Genomic DNA, 25,328 nt, shown 5'->3' with positions numbered 1-25,328 from the left:
GAGACCTAATTAGCCAATTATATTTTAAAAAAAAAACAAAACACAAAAAAAAAAAAAAAAAAAAAATCAGAAAACACAGCCCACCCTATCCTTCCCAAGCCCCACCACCCCATTGGAACCCCAAAACCCTGTGAAACTCCTCCTCCACTCCTCCAAAAGCCCACGAAACCCCTTTATAAGCCCACGAAACGTACCCCTCCCCCACCCTTGAAACACCTGGCAGTAAAAGTAATCACAGAGTTTCCTTTTACATGAGAGAAAGTCTTGATGTGTGTGCAACTGTACAAGCGAAATTAATCACAGAGTTTCCTTTTATATGAGAGAAGTAAATTGATTGATTGAGAAGTAAGAGAAAATGAAACATTGAAATAGTGTTAAAAGTTTTTTTTTTAATTATTATTTATTAATTAAAGGAAATTTTAGATTTTCACACCACACAAAAACCCGAAAATGATTTTTAACACCTCCAAAAAAAATAATTGATTTTAACACCACACAAACTAACAAAAAATTGGTATTACCACCACTTAACGGATTCCGTCCAAAATTTCCGTTAAGTGGGGTTCTCAGTGACACGTGTCACCATTTTAGTTGTTTAAAAAAAAATTTAAAAAAAATAAAAAAAACCCTAAAACTACCCCAGCCACCCCAGCCCCACCACCGCGCAACCACCGCCAACAACAAACCTACTCCTTCCCTCCCCCAAACCACCACCGGTCGCGACGCCTTCACACCCCCAACCCAGTTGAACCCTCCCCCTCCCTTTCCCGCAACCGCTTCGCCCCCAAAAACGACCAAATCCAAAATCTCCTTCCCCAATACGGTCGCGATTCCGGCCATAATTGGACGAAATCGACCGGTTTTGGGGTTGAGTTGCCTTAATCGGCCGATTTCAACCATTTTTGGCCGGAATCGTGACCGTATTAGGGTAGGAGGGTTTTGGGTTAGGTGGTTTTTTGGGGGCGAAGCGGTTGCGGGAAAAGGAGGGGGAGGTTTCAGCTAGGTTGGGTGAGCGAAGGCGTCGCTGGTGGTGGTTTTTGGGAGGGCAGGGGTGGGTGGGTGGTTAGGTGGTGGTGGCGCGGCGGCGGGGCTGGGGTGGCTGGGTAGTTTTAGGTCTTTTGATTTTTTTTAATTTTTTTGGCCAATAAGAAAGCGACACGTGGCACTTAACTGATTCCGTTTAGGAATCCGTAAAGTGGTGGTAATACCAATTTTTTCTTAGTTTGTGTGGTGTTAAAATCAATTTTTTGTTTTGGAGGTGTTAAAAACCATTTTCGGGTTTTTGTGTGGTGTTAAAATCTAAAATATATGTTGTATTTTTTATAAAGGTTGTAAATTTTCTAAAATTTGGTGGGTTGGTGAGCTATTTAAATTTTCAGACCTTCCTCCAACTTTTGGGGGTTTTAAATCAGGTTTAAAAACTTGACGTGTGAAGCACCCACATTTGGTTAAACTTTGATTAAAGTCATTAATATCACTTGGGACCATGAGAGTGAGTGATAGTTCAAGTGGTTAGTGTTTTCCTCCCGCTTTCAAGAAATCTTGTAATCGATACTCATCACCTACATTTGTGGCTTTTTAAACAAAAAAAATATATAAAAAATAATAAACGGAAAAAAAAAAAATTCAACCATTGGGGTGTGGGTGGTGGTTGGAGCTATGAATTGTAGGCTTGTTTGCAGTGCTGTTGGGGTAATCGCTAAAGGTTGGTGATTGGTGGTGCGGCTAGGTGATTGTGGTATTGATTGATGGTGGATGTTTGGGGTTAGCGTGAGAAAAGTGGTAGTGGTCTACTTTTGATGATTTTCTAGCGAGGAAGGAGGGAAAGGAGGGAGTGGTTTAGGTGGTGGGGTGGAGCGTGGCTGATGGTTTCAGGGGTTAGGAGGGGTCGACCGACCGTTTTCGGTGGTTATAGGAAGCGGCCATCCATTTTCTGGTGGGCTAGGAGTTTTGCCTTAGGTTTCATAGTGAAAGGGTGGTGGCTTAGGTTTTTGTTTTCCTTTTTTATTTTATTATTATTTTTTTTTATATTAGACTAATCACTTGCTGACAAGTGTATTGGTCTATTGGTTACTTGTTACAACAAGTTGCTGACTTGATGTTGACCGGTTAGGACTACAAAAGGCAAACTGATTCCATAGTTGAGATTATTAAATAATAAACCTTAATTGGGATTATTAAAAATAAATTGTCAATAGTTGATATTAATAAAATGTATTTTTCCTTTGTATGAATGTATGTAATTTTGGTTATGTATAGTCGTATAGAGGGTCCAGTGCCAAGACATTTACTAAACTAAACTTGGTCTTATGGAAAATATTACACCTTATAACCTTGAAGTTTAGAGTTCAATCCCCGCTAGAGCCACTTTGAGGGTGGAGATCCCTTACCCTTCCCACCTCGCTCTCAAAGAGTTTGATCCGTAAATACTGTACCAAAAAAATCATGAGGGCTGAAATTCGACCAAAATCCTTCTTATCATTAAAAAAAAATAAAAAAATTGAGGTCCAGAGGTTGAGAGGCGGCTAAACCCGAGTGGAGTGTAGCCAAAAATATGCGCGTTGTCTTGTAGAATCCAGGATACCTCGACCCAATAGGCCTTCTAACTATTTATAGCAATTGTCGTTATTGTTCTTCAATTCAACACACGGGAAAAAAAAAAAAAAACCAAGTCTACGTTTACCTCTCTCGCTCCTCCTCGTTTTCAGATCTCGTCTTCAATCATGGTATTCCATAACCACTCTCTGTCTTTCATGTTTATACTCCGTAATTTGCAAGATTTCATCCTTTTCTACTTTTATTTCTTCATTTTCGTTGCTGATTTTATTATTTACTAAGATTTATAATTTTACTTTTATTTTGCCCAATTTAGCCTAGATCTAGTTTTTTTTAGGGTTCAATAGTTAAATTTGTGAGTTGAAGAACCTCAGAAATAGGATGCTTGAATTTATTTTGTTTGCAAATTTGATTTACTCATTTGATTTGATGTATTTTTATGCTTTTAATATATGCATCTTGTAATTAGCTATGAATGCTGTTTCTTTTGTTTAATTTTCAGTTTAGTGACTTCATAAGTTAACTACTACCGAACTCTTATGATTATCTTCTGAAGAATTTTGGCTTTAATTAAACAATATATTTCTCGTTTGAAAAGATGAAGCTTGGATCATATACTAATAACCCTGATGCTATTTCACGTTTTGTATATGAATGTTCAAATTTAAAATTATCACATTGTGGGATTCCAAAGGAATTAAATTACATGACAAACTCTGAATGTTAGAATCTTCATTGGATGAGTATATTTGATAGGTTTCAAATTTTCAATGAGCTACCAATTCCTAATTCAAGTGCTTCTTTAACGGTTTAATGAAAAAGTCGTAGCGATGAATATAGAAAGAAAATTTTTGTTTTGAGGAGTGTATGTTTGATTGAATAATTTTCAAGTTGGTAAGGTCTCTAGATGATAATACTTTCATCTGGAGTTGATGTATCATCTTATTGGTGCGCAAGCTGAGTGGTAGTTCTAATAGATAAGTGTTATGTCAGTGAAATTTCAACAAGGTTTGTGTGTTTGCCAAGCAATCGAGTCAAGGGTTAGCAATGTGTTGTTGTTTTGGTGGATCCAAGTGTGAACATCTATTAAGATCTGACTGCAAAACCAGCTATCAGCCTATTATATTTATATATATGAGTTGTCTATATGTCTTATCATTCTTATACTGTACACAGACAACTTCAAGGCGTCTTTCGGAGAGGAAGGTGGAGAAATTTGAAAAGAACATCAAGAAAAGAGGTTTAGTGGCTGAAAGCACAACAAAGAAGGGAAACACATATCCTGTTGGGCCTGTATTACTTGGATTCTTTGTGTTCGTTGTTATCGGATCATGTAAGCACTTTCTTCTAGTTTTGAACTGCCTTATGCTACCCTGCAATACAATGTTGCATTTTTCATATATCTCAGCTCCATAAAATCATTACCCCTTTAGTCTCCGGCTAAATCCTACAATTGGTATTACCTTGTTCATATGCTCACAAGTTGAAATAATCACAAGGATATCTATGCTCGACTAGCAAGGGAAGGGGAAGGCATCCAAATTTACATATGTGTGCATGTTTCATTTTGACCTTCAATTTGTGGGGGTGTTGGGATAGGAGGGTGTTTGTTTTTGTGAACTTCCTCATTGCTTGCTTACATTCACTTCTTCTCTACTATCCATATGACTAGGTAGGTTTTTTTCAATTAAGGTTAGGAGTCTTAGGACCTCGTGATCTTTGGAATGTGAAGGTTACATTTGCAACCTTTTGTTGTTAATCATATTTATACAAGTTTGTCGTTCTTGGCGTATGTTGCTGGTAGTATGTTGAATCTATAGTAGGTCTCATCTTTGTCAATTGCAGTGATAACGATATTAGTCTAGTATCTGATGGTATCGACAGTTGAGGGATGGATGGAGAGGACTATTTAAAGGTTATAACTGAAAATTTTGCCTTTCTGGTGCTCTGACATTCATGACGTTGAAAAAAAATGTAATACTCCGTATTAAGGTCTGAATGGGTTAATGGTTTCTTCAAAGCATCTTGACTGTATATATTAGAGTATTTTATTAGGTTTCTGGAATAGTGCTTTTATGCAATCCAATAAAACTCTCCTTGCTTTGCAAAAGTAGAAGATGAAGGAATCTGCAGTATTTATTTTAGCTTTGAGCTTTCTGTTTAAAAGAAGTTGATCTGTTTCTCCTTTCTTTAAGCATATCTCATCAAAAAGCATGATAGGCTATTGCTGAAAACCTTTGAGGTGACAATCTTTTCTCCATCCCAAGCAGACTAAATCCTAGACCTTATGGTTCCATGGTTTCTTGGATATCGGGGGTGAGTAGGGTCAACTTCTTATCTGCTCATCTTGAGGATGACTACAGAATGTCATTAGCTGTGGAGATGACGTGCCCAACGGCTATTTTTCTTCGTGTCACTTGGTCCTAAACCAGAGTATTGGAGATGATATATGAGTGTGGGTTGACTAAAACTTAAGATGTCTGCATTTATATGACCCAGAGCCTCTAGGTCACATAGTTGTTTTCTATTTTGTCAAGGGCCTTACCTAGGCACTTTAATTTAGAACTGCTTAATCGTAGAAGGAAAGCATTTCAACTTTAATTAACAATCAAGCTAGCCTGAGTATGTGTGTCAGAGCTAATGAAGTCTTCTAAAATCAGGAATATGTTCCATTTTAGCTGTGTCCCTGCACCTTTGTTTAATTTTAAAACTGTCTTTGTGTCTAGAATTTACAGCGTTATGTATTTGACACTAGCTAGATTAACCTGCACCCTGCATGTCTGATTAGGGAATAGCATTGTTTGTGCCTTCGTGGTTGTAGGCTAGAAATAGAGTCCTTGTAATCAAAAGTCATGTACTCATGTAATTAACTGCAACTCACAATTTAATAAATTTATATAGTTGGAAGTACTTGTAACCTTACTAAATATAAGCAAGCCAGGGGCCTGGAATTATTACTTGCTGCATTAAGAGCTAATGCAGTTTCTTGTCGAGTTTTATTCTGTTTTCCTTTTATTTATTTATTTATTTTTTTTTTTTTTGTGTTTGTAACTTTTATATTAATATATTTTAGGCCTTCATTAGTTCATTGCTTAATGTCTATATTGATTTTTGCTTTTGCCTCCTTTTCTATCTCAGCTCTATTCCAGATCATCAGAACAGCCACTAGTGGAGGGATGGCTTAGAGGTATTTTCAACATCTTGCAGCCAGCGATGTAGGTTTACTTGTTCTAGTGTTAGTTGGGATTCCAGTAAATTATCATTGCTGGTGTCATTGAGAGGTTGTGAAGTTCAACTATGCTATATCTTTCCTATATCTTACAGTGGACATGTAATGCTATCTTATATTATGATGAAGTTACTCTCGGCACTTCTTTAGAATGTTAAATATGTACTCGTAATGACTTCTTTATAATATCTTGTGCAGAGTTTGTTTTAACTTAATTCTTACATTTTGGATTTTATGATCAGTTACTGCAGTATACAGCTATAAGAGACATGAAACCTTAAGAGTACTTGGTTCCTAATGTTAGCTTTCTTTGTAGTTTTCTGTAGGTAGAAGTGCACTTTGTAGGCACTCTTGTAAATTCATGAATTCTACATTCCCTGTGCCAATTACATCAATCCGCGTTGGATCATTATTATAACCAGGCTGGATTACCGACTAATTTAATGGACATTACCTAAACTCAGTTCCATGAGTTAATATTTGACAACTACCAACAACTAAACGTCTATTATCTATGTTAAGTTTCTTTAGTAGGTTTTGGAGATAACCAACGTGATAAATGGGGACAAAATGTTATTGGATTATCAAACAAGTATGGTGGTGTTCAACTAATACCTCAATACCTCTTATAAATTTAGAGATTTGCCGAATTATAAATAACATATACCATAATATTTTGCGACATCAAGAAGCTTATGGTGATCACCACATAAACATTCAGTTTTCTTATCACCAATTTGGTCTTGTGTTTTAGAACATAAGAGTTTCATTAAGAAAGCTTGCATACAAAATAAAATGGCCCCATAATCACACTTTAATGATTGTTATTTATCTATACTCAACAATAACGTCAAAACCATGGTTCAGAGCATAAGTATTAACAAGCCTTATAAGTTTAGTACCTTGATAATCCTCATCTTATTCCTTAATTTAAGACATAAACACCTCTAAAGATTCACCACCATTTATTTGACCATGATAGCAATCTAATAATGCCCAGCAAACATCCTAAGTGAGAAGAAAACATGCCCACAAGTTCGAATTCCTGCACAAATGATAACTACCCAGGATCATAGGAAGACTGTATTGCCCTGTCTAGAAGTCCAAATAAGGTGATTTTTTATCGTAACCTCACCTTCGAGAAGGGTACCAATGTCAGGAAGTATGATACATGATGTGTACGTGAGGTTAATTCCACAGGCTGGTTGAATTGGCATGCAGAGAAGGAGAAAGTTGTCTTCTAGGCTAAGGCTTTCTGAAAGAAGTAGGTCGAAGCAGTCCCCATAAGAAAAACTTTCGATTTATTTCTGCTAGAACAAAAGGACATGAAAATTAGTGAAAACCTCCTTATATTGGAGAGCTGTAATTGTGGAGAACATAACTGCAAGGAGTAAGGACAAAGCTTACTGCGGGAATCCTCTGGCAAATGTTTAGAGGAAAAGACAAACAACTCCACTCCATCAATTTGAGTTCTCAAGAGCTGCTCATGTATGTCTAGGCACTCCAAAAGAGGAGAGTAACATTGTTCATGTCCAACCGTTGATGTAACATCCAAGTTAGAACCTCCATTTGAATTGGACATCCTTGGGGTGAAAAAGTATAGTCCGATGTCAAGCTCACTTGGAACATCATCCTCGAAGAAATCCACCCAAGAGTTTTTTCGAGGTAGCATTTCAAAGGGAAGTATCTTGGGAAATTGTTTTGACAGCTTGTACACTTTGCTATGAACTTTACATGGAGGATGTGCTTGAATTTCATCAAAGACACTACATGGCAAAAGATCACTCGCGATCTTAAAAGCTCCCCTGCAAAAGTAAACAAATTTGAGCTCAAAACAATGTTTGAAAGGTTTAAGGCCATACCAAGACAATAAGGGTCCTAGAGCCTCATTGCAAAGTCAATTAAGACACAAGATGCTCCCAAATGACATGCTATTATACTCAAGAAGCCAAAAGAAAGAAACTCACTTCCATGTTGGTGACATTGCAGGATGGTTTGGTAGATAACTATCAAGAACCATTGTAACACTCAGAGAGTCTCTCGCCTTAGAATCAACTTTATTTGGCTGAGGTTTTGCATAAACATTAACTCCTGTTCAATCATAATAACAATCACGTTGATTAATTGGACACAAATTTAAAATTTTTAAGAATCATATCTTTTGGTGAAAAAACACCTCTTCATCATGTCTTTAAATTTAGTGTGGTACACATAAATGTTGATGAAAAAAAAAAAGAAAAATCATTTTATCTTGCTATCTTCTGGACACAAATACGATAATATTTGTTCTTGAATGTTAGTTCTATCTCTATTTAAACTTTGATCTTAAAACAAGAAATACCAGCTTCCAGGAAAATCATAGGTAAATTAAGTTTGGTGGTATAAAAGCATTCAACTGTGATTAAATGACAGATGAAAGGTAAGCTTTTCAATTTGGGAGCTTTGACATGCTTAGTATATGATCCCTGTATTGAGCAGGAATACTCGATGCAACATTATAATACGTACCACAAATTCTCTGCTTTAGGTAGAAACCAAATGACCTGAATCATGATAAATATTTATCTGCAGACATACCTGAACTTCCAGTAGGGAAAGACTGGACTCGCTGAGATTTATGGCCAGACTTTATATCATCTCTATAAAAAATTTCCAGAGACATATACTTAGCAGTTATGGTTGTTATACGAGATTGTTGCACACATCCATCTGTGACAAGTATTGACAGAGCAAGAAGAAAATATCAGTCAAGCAACAAAAGCTCGCAATGTTTTTATTTATTAGGAAAAGCACTTCTGACTAGGCAGAATCCATAGGAACTGGTTGATAAAACTTCAAGGTAAACATTTCGCTCATAACTCAATTTCATCTGACCAATTACGTACCTGAACTGACATCTGGCAAATGCAGGCCTAAATGAGCAGGAGTATGGCCCGATTTTATATTGTCTCTCTTCACACTAGGTTTAGGAAATTCAGCAAAAGACACACGCCTAGCAGGCAGACTTTCCCCCTTAAGTCTATGTGCAGGTTCATCTGAAAAAATCTCACAAAAACTGGGTGAGCATTTGGGCTTGAGCACTATAAGCAGTATATATGCTGCATCAGTCAAGCTGAAAAGCAGTGGTACAAGAACATCTAGGTGAAAGAATCTGAGCTTGAAAGCAGATTGACTTTATAATATGACACCCCATAAAACTCTAATATAACTCGTCTTATTTGCAACTTAGAAGGTGCACCACCTTAGATAGCAGCATTGACAATTTACACAAAAACAAAAATTGAGCCTAAACCATATAACCTACACTCAAAATTGCAGACACTAATCTGCATAACTCCAAGAAGACATCATCTGTAGCGTAACTCATTCTCTTCCTAATGGCTAATGCTAGCCCAATGTAGAGTTAGTAGGTTGTTTTTGACATTTTCTTATTTCCTCTAAAGAATGCCAATTATTCTGTTATATATTTGATCTTCAAACATTGCAACTCTGGAGATCAAGAGTACAAGTATAGTATTCGAGCTTAGCAATGCAATATTGCAATAAATCATTATGTTACAACCACAAATATGGGACCCTAAACAAGAATATACAATAGCATGGACTTTGAGCATTGTCTGCATCATGTACTTGCAGTAAATTGTATAGGCAATGGTTACCTGTTTCCTTCTGCAACATGGGATCTGATGTTTGTATATTTGTAGCTGAAGACCACCTAGATACAGTTGGCTCAGAATCATCTTTCTCTGCAAGAAAGATTGCAAATACGTTGTTTCAATAAAAACACAGTAAATTTTTAAGAAAAACAAAATGCAGGGGAATTATCTTTCTACACATTGCTTTTAATCTTTAATTGATTCATACAGCTTAAATAAGTAAACAGCACTGGCTAATATACAAATCTTCTACTGTTTTACATCTCCTAAGCTGAAGTTCAGTAACAATAAGGCTTAGAAACTATAGTACTGACTAAAATCAAATTCCTAAGACTCGTTTTTCTATATTATAGAAAATTACAGCAGTTAGAAAAGATAAAAGGCACATTAAAAGAGGAACTGAATTTGTCTAAGAAAGCTAGAAAGAGAAGGGTAGACTTAGACCAATCTAAGTAAGTTCAATCAAAGCTACACTTGTAAACATTCATGCAATTATAAGAATCTATGACATGAAGAAGCAAGAAACATATCTATATCACAAATAAATAGTTTTCATAAGCCTTTTTAAACCACGTAATCTAATATATAGCCACATGCTGAATGCCATTGCTATTATAACCCCCCGCTCACACACCTTATTACTTCTGCAAGCAGCAGAGTAAACCTTTGGAATCTCCAGGATGGTCCATAAACAAACTCATCCGATCCTTAATATGTTCCATAAAAATGAAGCCATTCCATATACAACTGAACTAATATATCACAGTTACAACATTTTGAAGTTGAACAGGTTTGACAGACAACTGATATTGCCAAGTTAGCTTAATGTACTATCAAACAAGATCTATGTACAGATTAAGTTGGTGAGCAAGCCGCAACTAGGACATGTCCAGTGCACTTGTTCTTCCACCAGCTTATACAAAGACTCAAAGATGCTGAACATTGTATTTTGAAATTGCAATGACAGAAAATACCAACAAAACAGACCAGGTTAATTCAAAATAATGGAATTTTCAGAACACAGTTAGTATGTTAAACATGCAAAAAGGATAGAAAATGTTTCAGAAAAAACTTTAGTCATTGAAACTTCATTGTTAGTGGACCAACTCAACCAAAAGCTTAAGTTCATGGTTGAGGCCCAGGAATATGTTTTATACTCTATCATTCATCGTAATTGATCCTATTTAAGTTAACTTGGCATATAGCTCTCATAAACTGACCACAAAATTAAAACTATTTTGAAAACTCTTTTTACTGGCTTCTAAAACAACCATTTGCTCCAATATCTACAGTCATATTAGCATCATGAAGATAAAAAGCAGATTGCGCAAACATTTCTAATTCTCCATATTGAAATCACTTTGATGCCTAAAGGACCAAGAATTCGGAAAATTTTTCATCCACATAATTCCCAATATCAAAAATTCAAATCACTCCTTACTCTCCCAACAATAGAAAATTGCAGGCACAAATATTTTCCAGGCAATACTGCAGAATGGAAGTAAAAAGGGTCTGATACCAGTAAGTGACAAATTAGTATCCTTTAAATAGCTAGGCATGCTCCAGTCATTCAGTGGCTCCTTGCTTCCGGATGGCCCTACTTTAATCCTGAATTTCGGAGTAGGAAAGGATGACGGAATAGCCTCCATCTTCGATGCAGATGGCTTGTTCCCTGAGGGCCTGTGTACAATATGTACTTTTCTTGGTGAAGACAAGTTTCTTGTGGTTGCTCCATAATTTATCACCTTAGCTTCCTCGGGTGGTAAATAGTGCACCTTGGAATTTTGAGGAGGTTTCTTAATTGTTATTCTTCTTGTGCCACTAGGTTGTTTGGTTGGAGCTGCAGAATAAACTAGTCATTGCTGAAGAATCTTCAAAAGCGCATATGTATGTATGTTTCCAGAAATTTGAAAAGACACCTTTTATTGACGAATGATTGGAGGAGTTGCATTCTTCACAAACCCATTTATCTCTGTCATCATCATACAATACTCTCATGCAGTACCTGGGATATAGAACAAATGGCGCTGTCAAAATACTAAATATTTGTTAAATTTCGAAACAATATGAAATGGGCCTGGGCAACCCGAACAAGGAGGAGGAGAGTTCGGTCCACAAACTCTCTTGGTTTGCGGGTGTGGCCCAGACCCGCGTTTAATATGGTATCAGAGTCAGACCCACGGTATGGGACCTATAATGGTTTGAGTATATTGTCAGGTCCAAAATTTGGGACCTTTAATGACATTAAGTATTCTGGGCCAAATTGAATTTGGATCAAGTGACCCTTAAGTTAAATAGACCTTACATATAAGGGGGAGTGTTGAATAATAAACCTTTCAAGTGTCACCATATGTAAGTGTCTCATATTGGTTGAAAAGAGAGAATTAAACACTTTATAAGGCTAAGGGACTCCTCCTCCTATTGCCATATGGTTTTAGGATTGAATCTCCTTGGACTTGTGAAGTGGACTCATTCTCTTGATTTGCGGGTGTGGCCCAGACTCGCGTTTAATAATATTTCTTAAAAGTAAGGAGTTGTCTGTTCGACAGAATATAAACTGTCAAAGTATAGTTAATTCACCATTTAGAACAATGATCCATCCCACTTAATAAATGGAGCATCAACCTCTTGTGTAGCTCATTTGGTTGCATGCTAGACTTAGTCGAGTCCTCTAGATGGCCCAATCACCGGTATTCTTTTTCTATATAAGAAAATAATTCTAGATATAAAAATAAGTTGTAGACATAAATTACTATGCAACCATATAGCTTAGTGGTTAGAGCAATTGAACCAAGGCCCAAAAAGGAAGTAGGTCACATGTTCGATCATTACTGTTTGCATATTACTATTTATTAGTTTTTCCAAACATTTTTATTTCAATTTTAATTTATTCTTTTCCCTATATATCCAATTAAATGAAGGACATTTTGTGATAAAATACCACATAAAACCTAAAATTTGTGAGAAACTACCTAATAAAAAAATGTTTTAAGAAACTAACTAATAAAACATAAAATGTTGTTATATAAAAAAATGTTTTAAGAAACTAACTAATAAAACATAAAATGTTGTAATATACTATCTTTGACCGAAATTTCATCGTTGACTTAATTTTAGGATGTTGATCCACCTTAAAATACCCCCGAAACCACCGGAGTTGATTTTCAAGGTGGTAGGGTTATTTTCGGGGTGGTTGGAGGATATTCCGAGTTGCTGAGTGTAGATTAGTGATTTGGGATGGTGGTTTTTAGGGTTAGAGTTGGTGGTTTTGGGGTTGAAAGGTGGTTTAGATGTAGTGTAGACGATTTCAAGCAAGTTGTTAGTTTTGGGAATGAAAGCGGTGATTTTGGAAGTCTTTTGAGGTCGATCATCGGTGGATTTTTGGTGTACGTAGTATTTTACAACATTTTACCTTTTCTTAGGTAGTTTACTACAATATTATACCTTTATTAGGTAGTTTACTGCAACATATTTTTTATTAGGTAGTTTCTTGTAAAATATGGATTTTATTAGGTAGTTTATCACAAAAAAACCATTAAATGAATTGCTTAATTTTAATTTGCAATACTTTTAGAAGTCAAATTTAATTTATAGTAGCACTAATGCAAATTTTTATGAGAAATGTAGAAAATACAATGCGCTAATGCAAATTTTTATGAGAAATGTAGAAAATACAATACTCTATATATATTTTATTTCTCGGCCCTCCTAAATTTTATTTTCTGGCTTCGCCCCTATTGTTAACTCTATTCCACAAGGTACCTTGGCTGAGATTGATGTTACTTAATTTGGTTTCTCTATAAATATACAATATGCTCTCTGAGCACTTTATTTATTGCGGAGTAATTTTTTCTTTTCTGCAATAATGAGAACTTTAGAAGGGATAAGATAGAGTAATGTACACATGTTCGCGAGTTACTTTGCATTTGGAGCAAATGATGCTGTAATCTACCCTGCCAATATCCCCACATATTTCACATGATTTATCCTGCACATGAAATTAAGCACGCTAATCATTAATAATAACTGATCGTAATTGTGTGATCATACATTCATACATATTATACCAAAAAAAAAAAAAAAAAAAATTGTGTATACCTACCAACTTTTTTTAGCTCTTTTGTGAACAACTACCCGTTTTTAACAAATTTGGTAACAATATCCATTTTTTGTAGGAGTTTGTGAACCACTACCCACTAGATTCCGTCCAATTTCACTGTTTATGAGGCCCACATGTTTGTTTCCCCACCCTATTTAACCCCCTTCCAACCCTAAACCCAAAATGATATCTTTTGGTTTATTGGCTGTATTTGGGGGAAATAATAAAAGGGGAAGAAGAGGTAGTTGGGAAGGGGGTTAATTGGAGGAAAACGAAAATTTAGGCCCCACAAATGGTGAAATTAGACGAAATTTGTCTGTGGGTAGAGATTCACAAACTTTTGCAAAAATGTGTAATTGTTAACATTTTTTTAAAAACGGATAGTGTTCACAAAAGAACCCAAAAAGTGTAAGTGTACACTAAATTTCCTAATAATAGTGCTAAAGTTTCAACTCAAATAAAGTATTTTATACTCTAAACAATACTACTTTTACTAGTTTAAATAAAAATGAGCAAAGATAATATTTTATGTCACTAATTGTTGCAATTTTGGCTATCATTTAAGTTAAATATGTTAGCTTTACTATATGTTATAGGGTGCATTAGATTTTTCAAATTATAAGTAACTAATTAGTTTTTCCATTAACTCTCTTTAATCTCTTTGCGAGCAAATATTATAATGCACAAAATCATATACAATTGGACGTGGCAATCCTAACCCAAACCCGATGACCCGACCCAACCCATAACTCGAAATTAACCCAAAAACATTGACTGGTAAATGACCCAAAACCCGAAATTGATCCGACCCAACCCATACCCGATCCAAAATGGGAGTTGACTCAATCCTAACTCGACACCCGAACTCACCTGATTCGAAATTAATCCGAAATGTTTGACCCGAACAAATCTGATACCTGAAATTGACCAGAACACGTATAGACACGATACCCGAAATGTCTCGAATTAAATTACCTTATAATTGAACTAAAAATGTCTTGAATTTAACTCGACCCGAATATGACCTGAACATACTTGACCTGAAACTAGAGGTGGGTATGGGCCGTGCCGGCCCACAGTGGCACAAGCCCGGCACAAGATAGGCCCGACAAGACACAAGCCCGCCAGCGGCACGACACGGTGACCGAGAAGTGGGTCGTGCCGTGAATACGATTTCAAGAATCCGGCACGAGCCTGGCATGAACCCACGGGCAACACGATAGTTTGGCCCGCCAGCACGACACGCCAGACACGACCCGACACGGCCATAAAATAACATAAATAATGATAAATAACTATAATAATAAAAATAAGAATAATGAAAAGAACAATAATAATATAATTATTAAAATAAAATAAAAAAATTAATAAAATTATTTAAATAGTACATCCATTTTAAATTTTGTTAAAAAAATTAAAAATACTATGGGTGTCTGGTGCTCGGTAGTCCGGCACGGCCCGGCACACCAGGCACGTGGGTCGTGCCGTGCCGTGGGTTGGGGTGTGCTAAATGGTGGCCCGACATGGCACGACATGAGCCATCATCGGTGAGGCACGGCCCGTGGGGGCCTAGCACGACACGTTGCCCACCTCTACTGAAAATGGTCTAACCCGAACATACATGTCTTTAAATATACTACTCCCTCCGTTCCCTAATGTTTTTTACGTTTGGAATTATGCGCGGTTATTAAGAAATTGTGTAAAGTTGAGGTATATTGGAATATTTCAATGATTGAAAGTACAATTTTATTGAAAAATACAATGTTGAGCATGTGGGGTGAAGAAATTAGAGGAAAGAGGAGAGAGAAAGTAATAATGTGTTGAAAAACTATTAAAATAGTACAAAAGTACAATAGCACATGAAAAAGTAAAGACTTTTGAGTAATTTTTTTTGTAAAATAAGGGTAATTTTGTCCAAAATTTATGACTAAAATAAGAAAGATACTAAATGTAAAGAATAAAAAGGAACACCTTAAATGAAAACGTAAAAAACATTTAAGAACGGAGGGAGTAGTGTTTAAATGTGTGCACAAATAGATGGTAGGTCTCAAATTCATGATGTTAAGTCAGAAAGTGAGCTTAGAGTTAAGGACATTTTTAATTTCAGAAAATGTATTATAAAAGCAAAATCACAAAACATAAATTCTTTATAAAAAAAAAAAAATGAAACAAATCAAAAGGCGCAAAACTCTCTTCAATTCCTAACCATCATGTATAACATCACATAGTTCAAGCACTGCAAATTCATGTTACTCACAAAAATACATGTAAGAAATTGCTACATTTAAGTAAGAAATTGCTACATTTAGAGTAAGTTTTTACTTAATTTAGGAGAGAATATACCCAAAAGTAAAAAATTAAAAAATTCATTCGCGATTTTATTAATTTAATGAAATTCTTATCAATTTAATTGTAAAAAAACATTAATAAATTATGAACTTCACATACAACTATTAAGAACTCTACCAAAATCCAATAAAATAAAAACGATAAAGACTAGCTAAAGACACGATAAAATGAGTAAATTATAAAAAAAAAAAAAAAAAAAAAAAGGGATTCTTAGTGAATTGTTTACCGTAATTTGATTGTGTGGGTCATCCATTTTTGTTGATCTCTTCAAAAACTGGTGAAAAATTATCAATTTTTTAATGGGATAGAGATTTGCTTACTGTTTAATGACGGTGACAAGATGAAGACAAACAAAGAGAAAGAGAAGCAAAATAATGGAGATGGGAATAAAATTTGGTGAGCAGTTGGTTTTTGATTGGTAGATACTAGGTGGGGTAGTGGTACGACTAGTTGGCAACTATAACCAAAGTGAACATTGCAAATGATTTTTCCGTTCTGGGAATTGAAACCATAACTATTGAAGTATTGATTGGTGTTATGATTTCCTTATTTACTTCCTTCTGTTGTTTAATGAGTGTTATACTTATCAAATTTAGTCGTGTATTAATAATTATTATACTTTTTTATTTGTAAAAAGCTATATTTAAATATTAAATCTCTGTCCTCTTATTGTACCCACCCAAATCCACTACAACTAGTACTTTTTATTATGTATTTCTTCCCACATTGATTACTTTTTAATAAACTATTTACCCCATTATCTTTCTTTTACAATTTATAATATTTCAACTACCCCACTTACCTTTTATTTTATTTAATTCAGTTAAATTGTTTAAAACTATGTGTCGGTCAAACTATAACACTTATTAAAACACAGAGTGAGTATTCTCTTTACCTTATTTTTATTAAATTAAAATTATTTTTATCAAAGCTAAAACTAATTAATAATTATTTTAACTAATTATCTATTATATTTGTTCTTTAAGTTACTAATTTTTAATGATTAAAATTTATTTTATAAGCTGAAATTATTTATACTAATTTTTTTGTAAAGTTAAGAGAACATAACCTAAGGCCTTGATCACTTCATCTTCAAAAAATAATTTCAGTTTAGTAAAATTAATTTCAATTCAGCAAAAATAATTTTAGTTTAGTAAAAATTAGTAACTTTAAAAAAAGAAATAAAATAGAAAATTAATAAAAAATAATAATTTCAGTTCAGTAAAAATAATTTTTGGTGAATAGTTTGACTTTGACCCAAATAATATCCAACGTGGCACTTAAATACATTTTTGGTGCCTAAAGTATCACATCATCCTATTTGATTAATGGTAACTTTTAACCTTACTATGGTAACTAACGCGCGTGCCTTATCTAACCATATCCAATTTTTTTTTTCGATTTGACCTTACATCACAAATTTAGTTATTGACAGCATATATATATATTTGGCGTATAAATGTCGACACACTATTATTAAGAGTTATAAATAAAAGGTAATTGTCACTAATGATGGTAAATAATAAACATTTTAGATGGTATAACTGTCGAAAAAATTGTACATATTAATGAGGGGTATATATGTAAATAAACATTTTGAATGGTGTAAATGGCATAACACTATTCATAAGATTAATCTTACACTTTTAATAGGGTAGGGATTTATCCTAATTATGATTTGTTATCATTTATTTATATTATAATTAAGGTACTCTGTAATTTTATAAGGATAAATTTATAAAGCATAATATTGTTACTCCCTCCGTGTTTTTTTAAGTGTTACAATTTGACCGGCACATAATTTTAGCCATTTTTTTTTAGAGAATAGTATTAGAAAATTAAATTGACTTAAATAAAATAAGAGGTAAGTGGGGGTAGTAAGAGTATTAAAAAAATTATAAAAGAAAAATAATAGGGCTAATAGTTTATTGAAAAGTAAATAATGTGAGAGGAAAGATATAATAAAAAAGTTACAGTGGGTTTGGATGGGGACCATGAGAGGAGAGAGATATAATATTTTAATGTAGCTTTTTGCCAAAAAAGAAAGTATAACACTTAAAAAAACACAGCCGAAAATGGGAAGTGTAACACTTAAAAAAAACACGAAGGGAGTAGTAATTTTTACTAAGTCAATCTTGACTATGAACCCTATTATATTTTTGTTGTAACCATTAAGGGTCGGTTTGTTCTTTTTATTTTTTTTGGTTGGTAGGGAGAAGGGTTCGTCAAGGTCAAAACCTCTCACAGGTTCCAACCCGGGTTAGGGAGCTAGGCCCTTTAGAAGTGAAGTGGAAGGATAAGGGAATCCCCATCACAAAGTGCTTCTAGTGGATTTTAATCCCATAATCTCTTGGTTGTGAGATGCAAACTTTTTCACTAAGCTAAGCAAAAAGGTCGTTTATTTAATAACAATTCATCTAATTTCAAAGTAAAGATAAGTTTGGATGAATAACAAATAAAATAAAATACATTTAAAATTTTAAAATTAAATAAATTTAGAAAAAAATTTGGGTGTCAAGGAGGTGGTGAAGCATGATAAATACCTTGGTTTTCCGACCTTGATCGAGAAATCAAAAAGGTCATTTTTCAGTGTTAAAGCATCGGAGAGGTTATGGAAGAAATTTAATGGGTGGAAGGAAAGATTCTTGTCTTAGGCGGGAAAGGATTTATGATAAAAAGTTGTTGCACGAGCAATCCCTACGTATATGATGAGTGTGTTCCGTATCCAAATATTTTTTGATGAACTTTATGCTCTTATTCCTAGATTTTGGTGGGGATCGACAATTTCTAGTAGGAAAATGCACTTGCATAATTGGGATTTGATGTGTATGCTAAAGTCCATGGGTGGGATGGGTTTTGGGGATCTAAAGTGTTTCAACCAAGCACTTCTAACAAAAAAAGCCTGGCGATTGCACAAGGATACAAGCTCTCTGCTACATTATGTTTTGAAGGGCAAGCTAGGTATTATAAAAATGATGATATTTTGGATGCTTGAAGAGGGTATGATCTGAGCTATACATGCACTAGTAGAATAAATGTGATGGGAAGCGGTTATAGGCAAGCGGTTTACAAAATCCGCTTCCCATTAGATTAATTAAAAAAAAAAAAAAAAAAAAAGAGGGAAGTGTAATGGCAAGCGGTTTTGGCGCGAACCGCTAGCCTTTTAACTAATGGCCAGCGGTTTGGCCTTGAACCGTTTACCATTAGTTAAATTGGAAAGCGGTTCAAGGCCAAACCGCTGGCCATTTAAAAAAAAAAAGCGGGATATACCCTTTTCTTCTCCTCCCTACGAAATTTCAGCGCACTTCACTTAGCTTCTTCGTTCTCACTTCACTCCTCCTCTTTGTCTCCCGCCTTCACTCTTCCTCTCTGTCTCCCTCGTCCTCACCTCTCTTCTCACTTCTTCATATTCCAGCCACCACCACCACCACTCCATTCATATTCAAATTAATTTTTTATTTGGCTATTAATTGAAGCTGCGTTTGGGGGGTCGTGGGTCGAGGCTGCTGGTGGCTGGTGGTGGGTCGAGGCTGCCGCTGGTGGTTGCTCGAGGCTGCCAGTGTTTGGTGGTGGTGCATGTTCGAGGGTGTTGTTCAACCAAGCCCAAGCACGCATTCTTCAATCTTCAATCTTTGTCTTTCTCACTCTCAAATTAGGGTGAGTTCTTGCTAAATTTTAGTTTCATATGTATTAATTAGTATTAATTGTTTGGTATTCCAAAATTTCAAGTTAGGGTTTCAAGTAGTTAATCCAAGTTTCATATGTATATATATATTGTTTGAATTTGAGTAGCTTTGAATGAAATTTATGAATAGAATATATATATTAGTTAACATTTTAGTTTGTTAAATGTGGTTAGTAAATTGCAATGTATGAATATAATGGATTTCTATATATATATATACATATACATATATATATTATATACATATATATATATAAGTAAACTTAGTTTGATTTTGTATGTATGTTAATTTAATTATTAGCCCTATTTAAATTAATGAACTTGTTTATTGTTGAATGTCAAATAAATGCAAATAATAATTGAATGCTTGCATCATCATTTTCCTAGATACTCGTTCGAGTCTTTCTCAATAGGAGAAAGTCTTGAATAGTCCCCAGTTGGGACTGTTCTTGGACGTTTAATCTCACTTAGGTAGTGAATGTATGTCTCTTTTTCGATTTTAAGGAATATCCGGGCTTCTCATTTTCTCACCATGTTCTCTGGGTACATATGTAGGTAAGTTATTACCTACATCGTGTACTTGGAGAACTGGGGGGAAATGCTACCGGATTTTCCTTAAAATTGAAAAGTTGACATACATTCACTAGTGAGATTAGACGTTCAAGGATGGGTTAGGTTAGAGTGATAAGGACCTTTTGGGAGCATTCATTTTTACGATTTATGGATGATATATATGCTATGTACTTTGATTACATAATATATGTTACATTTATCATTGTTTGAAATGTGTTGGTATGTTTAAAGGCAATTTAAATCGTCAATGGATCGCGGTTGGATGTATGGTAGACATGATACATTGGAATTTTTTAATGGGATTCAAGAGTTTTGCAAGAGTGCTTCACAGTATCAGCTTAGAACGGGTGTCAATTACCTTTATTGTCCTTGTGTCAATTGTAATAATGTCATAAGGGTCAATAGTGTGGATACCATCATGGCTCATGTACAATGTCATGGGTTTAGGCCTCAATATCATGTTTGGGTTTGGCATGGTGAGAAGGGATCGTATAGGAAGAATGTTGTTGGCAATGAGACGCATGTTGAAAGTGCCGAGATTCATGTTGAAGAAGAAAATGGGAGTGATGATGGTGGTGAAGGGGATGACACCGAGGATGGTGGTGGTGATGATCACTTGGATGAGATGATGCGTGATGTTGAAGGTGAATTTGGTGACCGACCTGATGTATTTGAGTCATTATCAGAGGCTGCCAAAAAGCCTTTGTATCCCTGGTCCAAAAAATACACAAAACTCTCAGCCGTGCTTACACTATTTAACATTAAGTCTAAGCATAACTGGAGTGACACTAGTTTCACTTCTTTGTTGACTGCGTTATGTGATATGTTGTCAGATGGGAATAAACTTCCTAATTCCTATTATTATGCAAAGAAACTAATGTGTCCATTTGGTTTGGAGTATAAAAAGATACATGCATGTCCTACTGACTGTGTTCTGTTTCGAAATGAATATGAAGAGTTGGAGGAGTGTCCACGTTGCGGTAAGTCGCGTTACAAGCGATCAAGCTGCAATGCTGGTATTAAAGGACCTCCTGCCAAGGTGTTGTGGTATCTTCCTATTATTCCAAGGTTAAAGCGTCTATTTTCAATACCAAAAGACGCAAAGAACCTGAGATGGCATGCTGAGGGAAGAAAGAAAAATGGTTTGTTGAAGCATCCTGCTGACTCTCCACAATGGAAGAACATCGATATGAAGTTTAGGGCATTTGGTGGTGAAGTCAGAAATTTAAGGCTTGGGTTGTGCACGGACGGTATGAATCCATTTGGCACTCTTAGTACTAAACACAGCACATGGTCGGTTATTTTAATGATTTACAACTTGCCTCCGTGGTTGTGTATGAAACGGAAATATATAATGCTTTCACTTTTGATAACGGGGCCAAGGCAACCTGGAAACGACATTGATGTTTACCTTGAGCCCCTTATTGATGATTTGAGAAAGATGTGGGACGAAGGTGTTACCGTTTATGATTCCCATAAGAACGAGATGTTTCTTTTGCGTGCTGCCCTTATGTGGACCATCAATGATTTTCCTGCATATGGCAATCTTTCCGGGTACAAGAACAAAGGGCATAAAGCATGTCCCATTTGTATTGATGACACACCGAACGTGTACCTTGACCACTATGGCAAAGATGTGTACGTGAGGACCCGAAGATTTCTTAGGCGCGATCATCTGTATCGTAAGCAGAAAAGGCCTTCGATGGGAAATTTGAGGAGAAGGTTGCGCCTAGGCCATTGAGTGGAAAGGAGGTTTATGAGAGAGTGAAGGGTATTCCATGTGTTTTTGGTAAAACAACGAAACCAATTGACCCACACGCTCTCTTTAAAAAGGAATTAATCTTTTGGAAGCTTGAGTACTGGAAAGAACATGATGTTAGACATTGTCTCGATGTGATGCATATAGAGAAGAATGTTTGTGATGCAATTCTGGGGACAATTATGAACATTCCTGGAAAAACGAAGGATGGCAAGAATGCGCGGTTAGATTTGCAAGAGTGGGGTGTTCGTCCGGAGTTGTGGGTTCAAGATAAGGTAGGGATGGCGAAGGTTAAGGAAAAGGGAAACAAAGATGGTGGTCAAAACCGTAAGGGGAAGTGCAAGGACAAGGCCACGGGTATCGCAAAGAAGAAAGGTGATGGAAAAGGAAAAAACCAAAAGGTGTATATACCTCCAGCTTGCTACACATTATCAAAGGAAGAAAAACGGAGGTTTTGTGCTTGTTTGTATGACATTAAGCTTCCTTCTGGGTTCTCGTCAAACATGAAAAGGTTTGTTTCCTTAAATGGAGAATTGAAGTTGACAAGTATGAAATCCCATGATTGTCACATGATGATGCAAGTTTTCCTACCGATTGCACTTCGTGGAATTTTACCAAAGCATGTGAGAGAAGTTATAACAAGCCTCTGTGGGTTTTTCAATACTATCTGCAGAAAAGTTCTTGATCCCTTTACACTTGATGCTCTCCAGGCGACTGTTGTGGTAACTTTGTGCAAATTTGAGATGTTTTTCCCACCTTCACTTTTTGACATAATGGTGCATTTGATTCTACATTTGGTTCGTGAGATTAAGTTGTGCGGTTCAGTATTTATGAGGTGGTGCTACCCTTTTAAATGACACATGGGTACACTGCAAGATAAAGTAAGAAATCCAGCCCATCCGGAAGGCAGTATGATACAAGGAATTGTGTCCGAGGAGATTGGGAATTTCGTGGCAGAGTATGTTGCCGTTGCCGAACCTATTGGGCTTCCTACATCCCGACATGAAGGGAGACTTGATGGTCATGGCACAATCGGGTCAAAATGGATTTGGTCTGCTCGAGATCAAATCATGCAAGCTCACTTATTTGTGCTTCATCATATTGCGGAGGTTCACCCATATTTAGAAGAGCACATGGATAGTTTGCGTGTTGAATATCCATCAAAAGGGGAAAGAGCACTAATGCAGTTGCATAATAAGATGTTTGTGAAGTGGTTCCATGATCGTGTGATGCGTCAATTGGATGAGACTGTGTCTGATACAATAAAGTGGCTAGCTTATGGTCCAAAGGAAGATGTTCATTCATTTGAGGGATATGATATAAATGGGTACACATTTTGGACTGAAAGTCGGGATCAGAAATCCTCATCGACTCAAAATAGTGGTGTCACTCTTGTGGCTTCATCAAGAGAGTTTGCAAGTGCGAAGGATGCATCACCAGTTGACGCACTTTTATCATACTATGGACGAATTAAGGAAATATGGGAACTAGATTACCGTGACTTCAAGGTTGGTCTATTCAAGTGTAAATGGGTCGATAATAATAGGCGCAACGTGAGAAATGATGACTTCACTCTTGTAGATCTTGGCCACTTGCGGGATAGTCTTGAACCATTCATCCTTGCATCTCAAGCTAAGCAAGTGTTCTATGTAACTGACCCGTCCGATCCAAGATGGTCCATCGCCCTGTCTGGCAAAAGGAGAATTTTAGGGGTTGGAGAGGTTGAGGACGAGGAAGAATATGATGCATTTGATGATTCTCCCCCTTTCACTACTCCTACACTTGATGTAGCAACTGATGTAGATGATGATGCTACTTTTATTCGATCTGACCACAATGAGGGAATACACGAATGAGGTACTTTTATTAATGCATGTTTTATTTACTAAATATCTTATGCTCCAACAACTTTGTTTATTTCGGGAAGTGTTTTATTTTTTTGTATTTTCAATGTATAAGCATGTAATATGAACTAAATATATGAATTGTTTAGAGGATTATATATATGTGAATTTGTTATGAAACCAAAGAAGTTGGGTAAGTGTTTGTCTTTCATCGTGCCTCAGAATTGATTGCCATTACTGATGACTAACAAGATGCTTTGCTTGTTTACTGTAGGTGTGCGCATATCATGGATCCTGATGAGAACCTTCATTCTGATGAGGATATGGATGATGATGATGGTGACGGGTTGTATGATGTTAATAAGGAGACGGATATGGGGGAACCGGAAGACCAAGCTTATGACCAGTTCCAACATAAGCTTGATGAATTTGAGCGTATAGCTGAAACTGCCCCACCTATTGATGATAATGTGGTTACCGAATTTGTAGGTGATTCACATTGTGAAACTCAAATGCAAAGGCAAATGAAAAAAATCGGTGGTGGAGGAGGGGTAAAGCCACCGGTGAACAGAAAGAGTAGGGGTGCAACTAAAGCTTTCAAGAAACCCGGCATTCCTATGGTGCTTGAGTTTGATGAGTTAGGTCAACTTACTGGCCAATGGCGCGACAAATTTTCTAGTCAAGTTGGCATTGTAACTCGTAAAATACCAATCACACTTGAGTTTGCCGAGATACCTCACGGGTTGCTTCAAACATTTTGGGACGATACTATGGTAAGTATTTATTTCAATCAAACTTTTATTTTAAATTCATATATATCAAAAAAAAAATTGCAAAAACAACCCCCGACCTAACCTGAGGGCTGCAGCCGGCAGCTGCCTGGGTGATGCAGCTGCCTGGGCAGCAGCCTGGGCTGCTGCAGCTGCCTCGGCTGCTGCCTTGCCCGATTCTCGAGTTTTTTTTTTTCCATTTTTTTTCTCTTGCCTAACGTGGATGTTTGCGCCAATTACAGAGTATGATCCATATTCCTGATGAGCCGGCCAAGAGAAAAGTCTTTGAAGCTTTTGTACAGGAGAGATTCAAAAACTTCAAGAGTTACTTGAGGACGAGATGGATCCATAAGAGAAGAAAGAGAACACCAAAGAAAAATGTGCCTGCAGATGGAGAAGAAGAGAAACTTGATAAGAAACTGTGGGATTTATATCCACAAATAACGGTGGATGATTGGGAGAAGTTCGTGGAAAAATCTTCCACTAGGGCCGCACTTGTATGTTTTTATTTATCAATAGAGTCGGCTACTCATATTTAGTTTCTTACAATGACTGATGCTAACATATATTTCTGAATGTGTAGTAAAAAAGCGAACAAGCTAGAATCAATGCCGGAAAGAAATTTTATAGCCATCATATGGGTTGTAAGACCTTTGAGGAGTCAAGACCAAAGTGGGTCAAAGCGGGTCTATACCCCAAATCCATAATGTCATCAACTGATAAACCACTTTCTTCCATGGTCACAACTTTGGTTAATCGTGCAATCGACTGGTGGTGTGCTATGCATGGGATGGACAAGGAAACCGGC

General features: G+C 36.0%; 2 protein-coding genes across 3 annotated transcripts; one reads left to right on the top strand and one right to left on the bottom strand.

The window, feature by feature from the left end:
* The first annotated feature begins 2,576 nt into the window (after window positions 1-2,576).
* LOC110703963 (stress-associated endoplasmic reticulum protein 2-like) lies at window positions 2,577-6,026 on the top strand. The gene is made up of 3 exons (XM_021881767.1): window positions 2,577-2,726; window positions 3,733-3,889; window positions 5,695-6,026. Exons 1-3 carry the CDS (start codon window positions 2,724-2,726, stop codon window positions 5,739-5,741), a joined length of 207 nt encoding a protein of 68 aa, XP_021737459.1. The 5' UTR covers window positions 2,577-2,723; the 3' UTR covers window positions 5,742-6,026.
* Window positions 6,027-6,581: 555 nt separating this feature from the next.
* Window positions 6,582-16,669, bottom strand: LOC110703962. Of its 2 annotated transcripts, none has more exons than XM_021881765.1 (10): window positions 16,116-16,669; window positions 13,344-13,429; window positions 11,361-11,446; window positions 10,961-11,281; window positions 9,445-9,531; window positions 8,671-8,820; window positions 8,363-8,494; window positions 7,753-7,876; window positions 7,193-7,590; window positions 6,582-7,095 (listed from the first exon to the last, which is right to left on the bottom strand). In XM_021881765.1, the coding sequence occupies exons 1-10, from the start codon at window positions 16,140-16,142 to the stop codon at window positions 7,031-7,033; spliced, it is 1,476 nt and encodes a 491-aa protein (XP_021737457.1). In that variant the 5' UTR covers window positions 16,143-16,669; the 3' UTR covers window positions 6,582-7,030. The 2 variants fall into 2 exon arrangements, with proteins under 2 accessions (XP_021737457.1, XP_021737458.1); XM_021881766.1 differs by having other exon boundaries at window positions 6,582-7,092; window positions 16,116-16,668.
* Between the last annotated feature and the right edge of the window lie 8,659 nt (window positions 16,670-25,328).

This window comes from Chenopodium quinoa, unplaced genomic scaffold, assembly GCF_001683475.1.
Source record: "Chenopodium quinoa cultivar QQ74 unplaced genomic scaffold, ASM168347v1, whole genome shotgun sequence".
Taxonomy (NCBI): Eukaryota; Viridiplantae; Streptophyta; class Magnoliopsida; order Caryophyllales; family Amaranthaceae; genus Chenopodium; species Chenopodium quinoa.
This window is presented reverse-complemented; position numbering and strand designations above follow the sequence as displayed.

Bases quoted from the DNA above. Each gene is read 5' to 3' on its own strand.
- LOC110703963 (XM_021881767.1), top strand. The intron at 3,890-5,694 runs GTAAGCACTTTC...TTTCTATCTCAG, and splicing joins GTTCGTTGTTATCGGATCAT to CTCTATTCCAGATCATCAGA.
- LOC110703962 (XM_021881765.1), bottom strand. From the start codon at position 16,142: ATGGATGACCCACACAATCAAATTACG. The intron at 13,430-16,115 runs GTAAACAATTCA...TTTCATGTGCAG, and splicing joins ACCCACACAATCAAATTACG to GATAAATCATGTGAAATATG. The intron at 11,282-11,360 runs GTGTCTTTTCAA...TTTATTCTGCAG, and splicing joins CAATCATTCGTCAATAAAAG to CTCCAACCAAACAACCTAGT.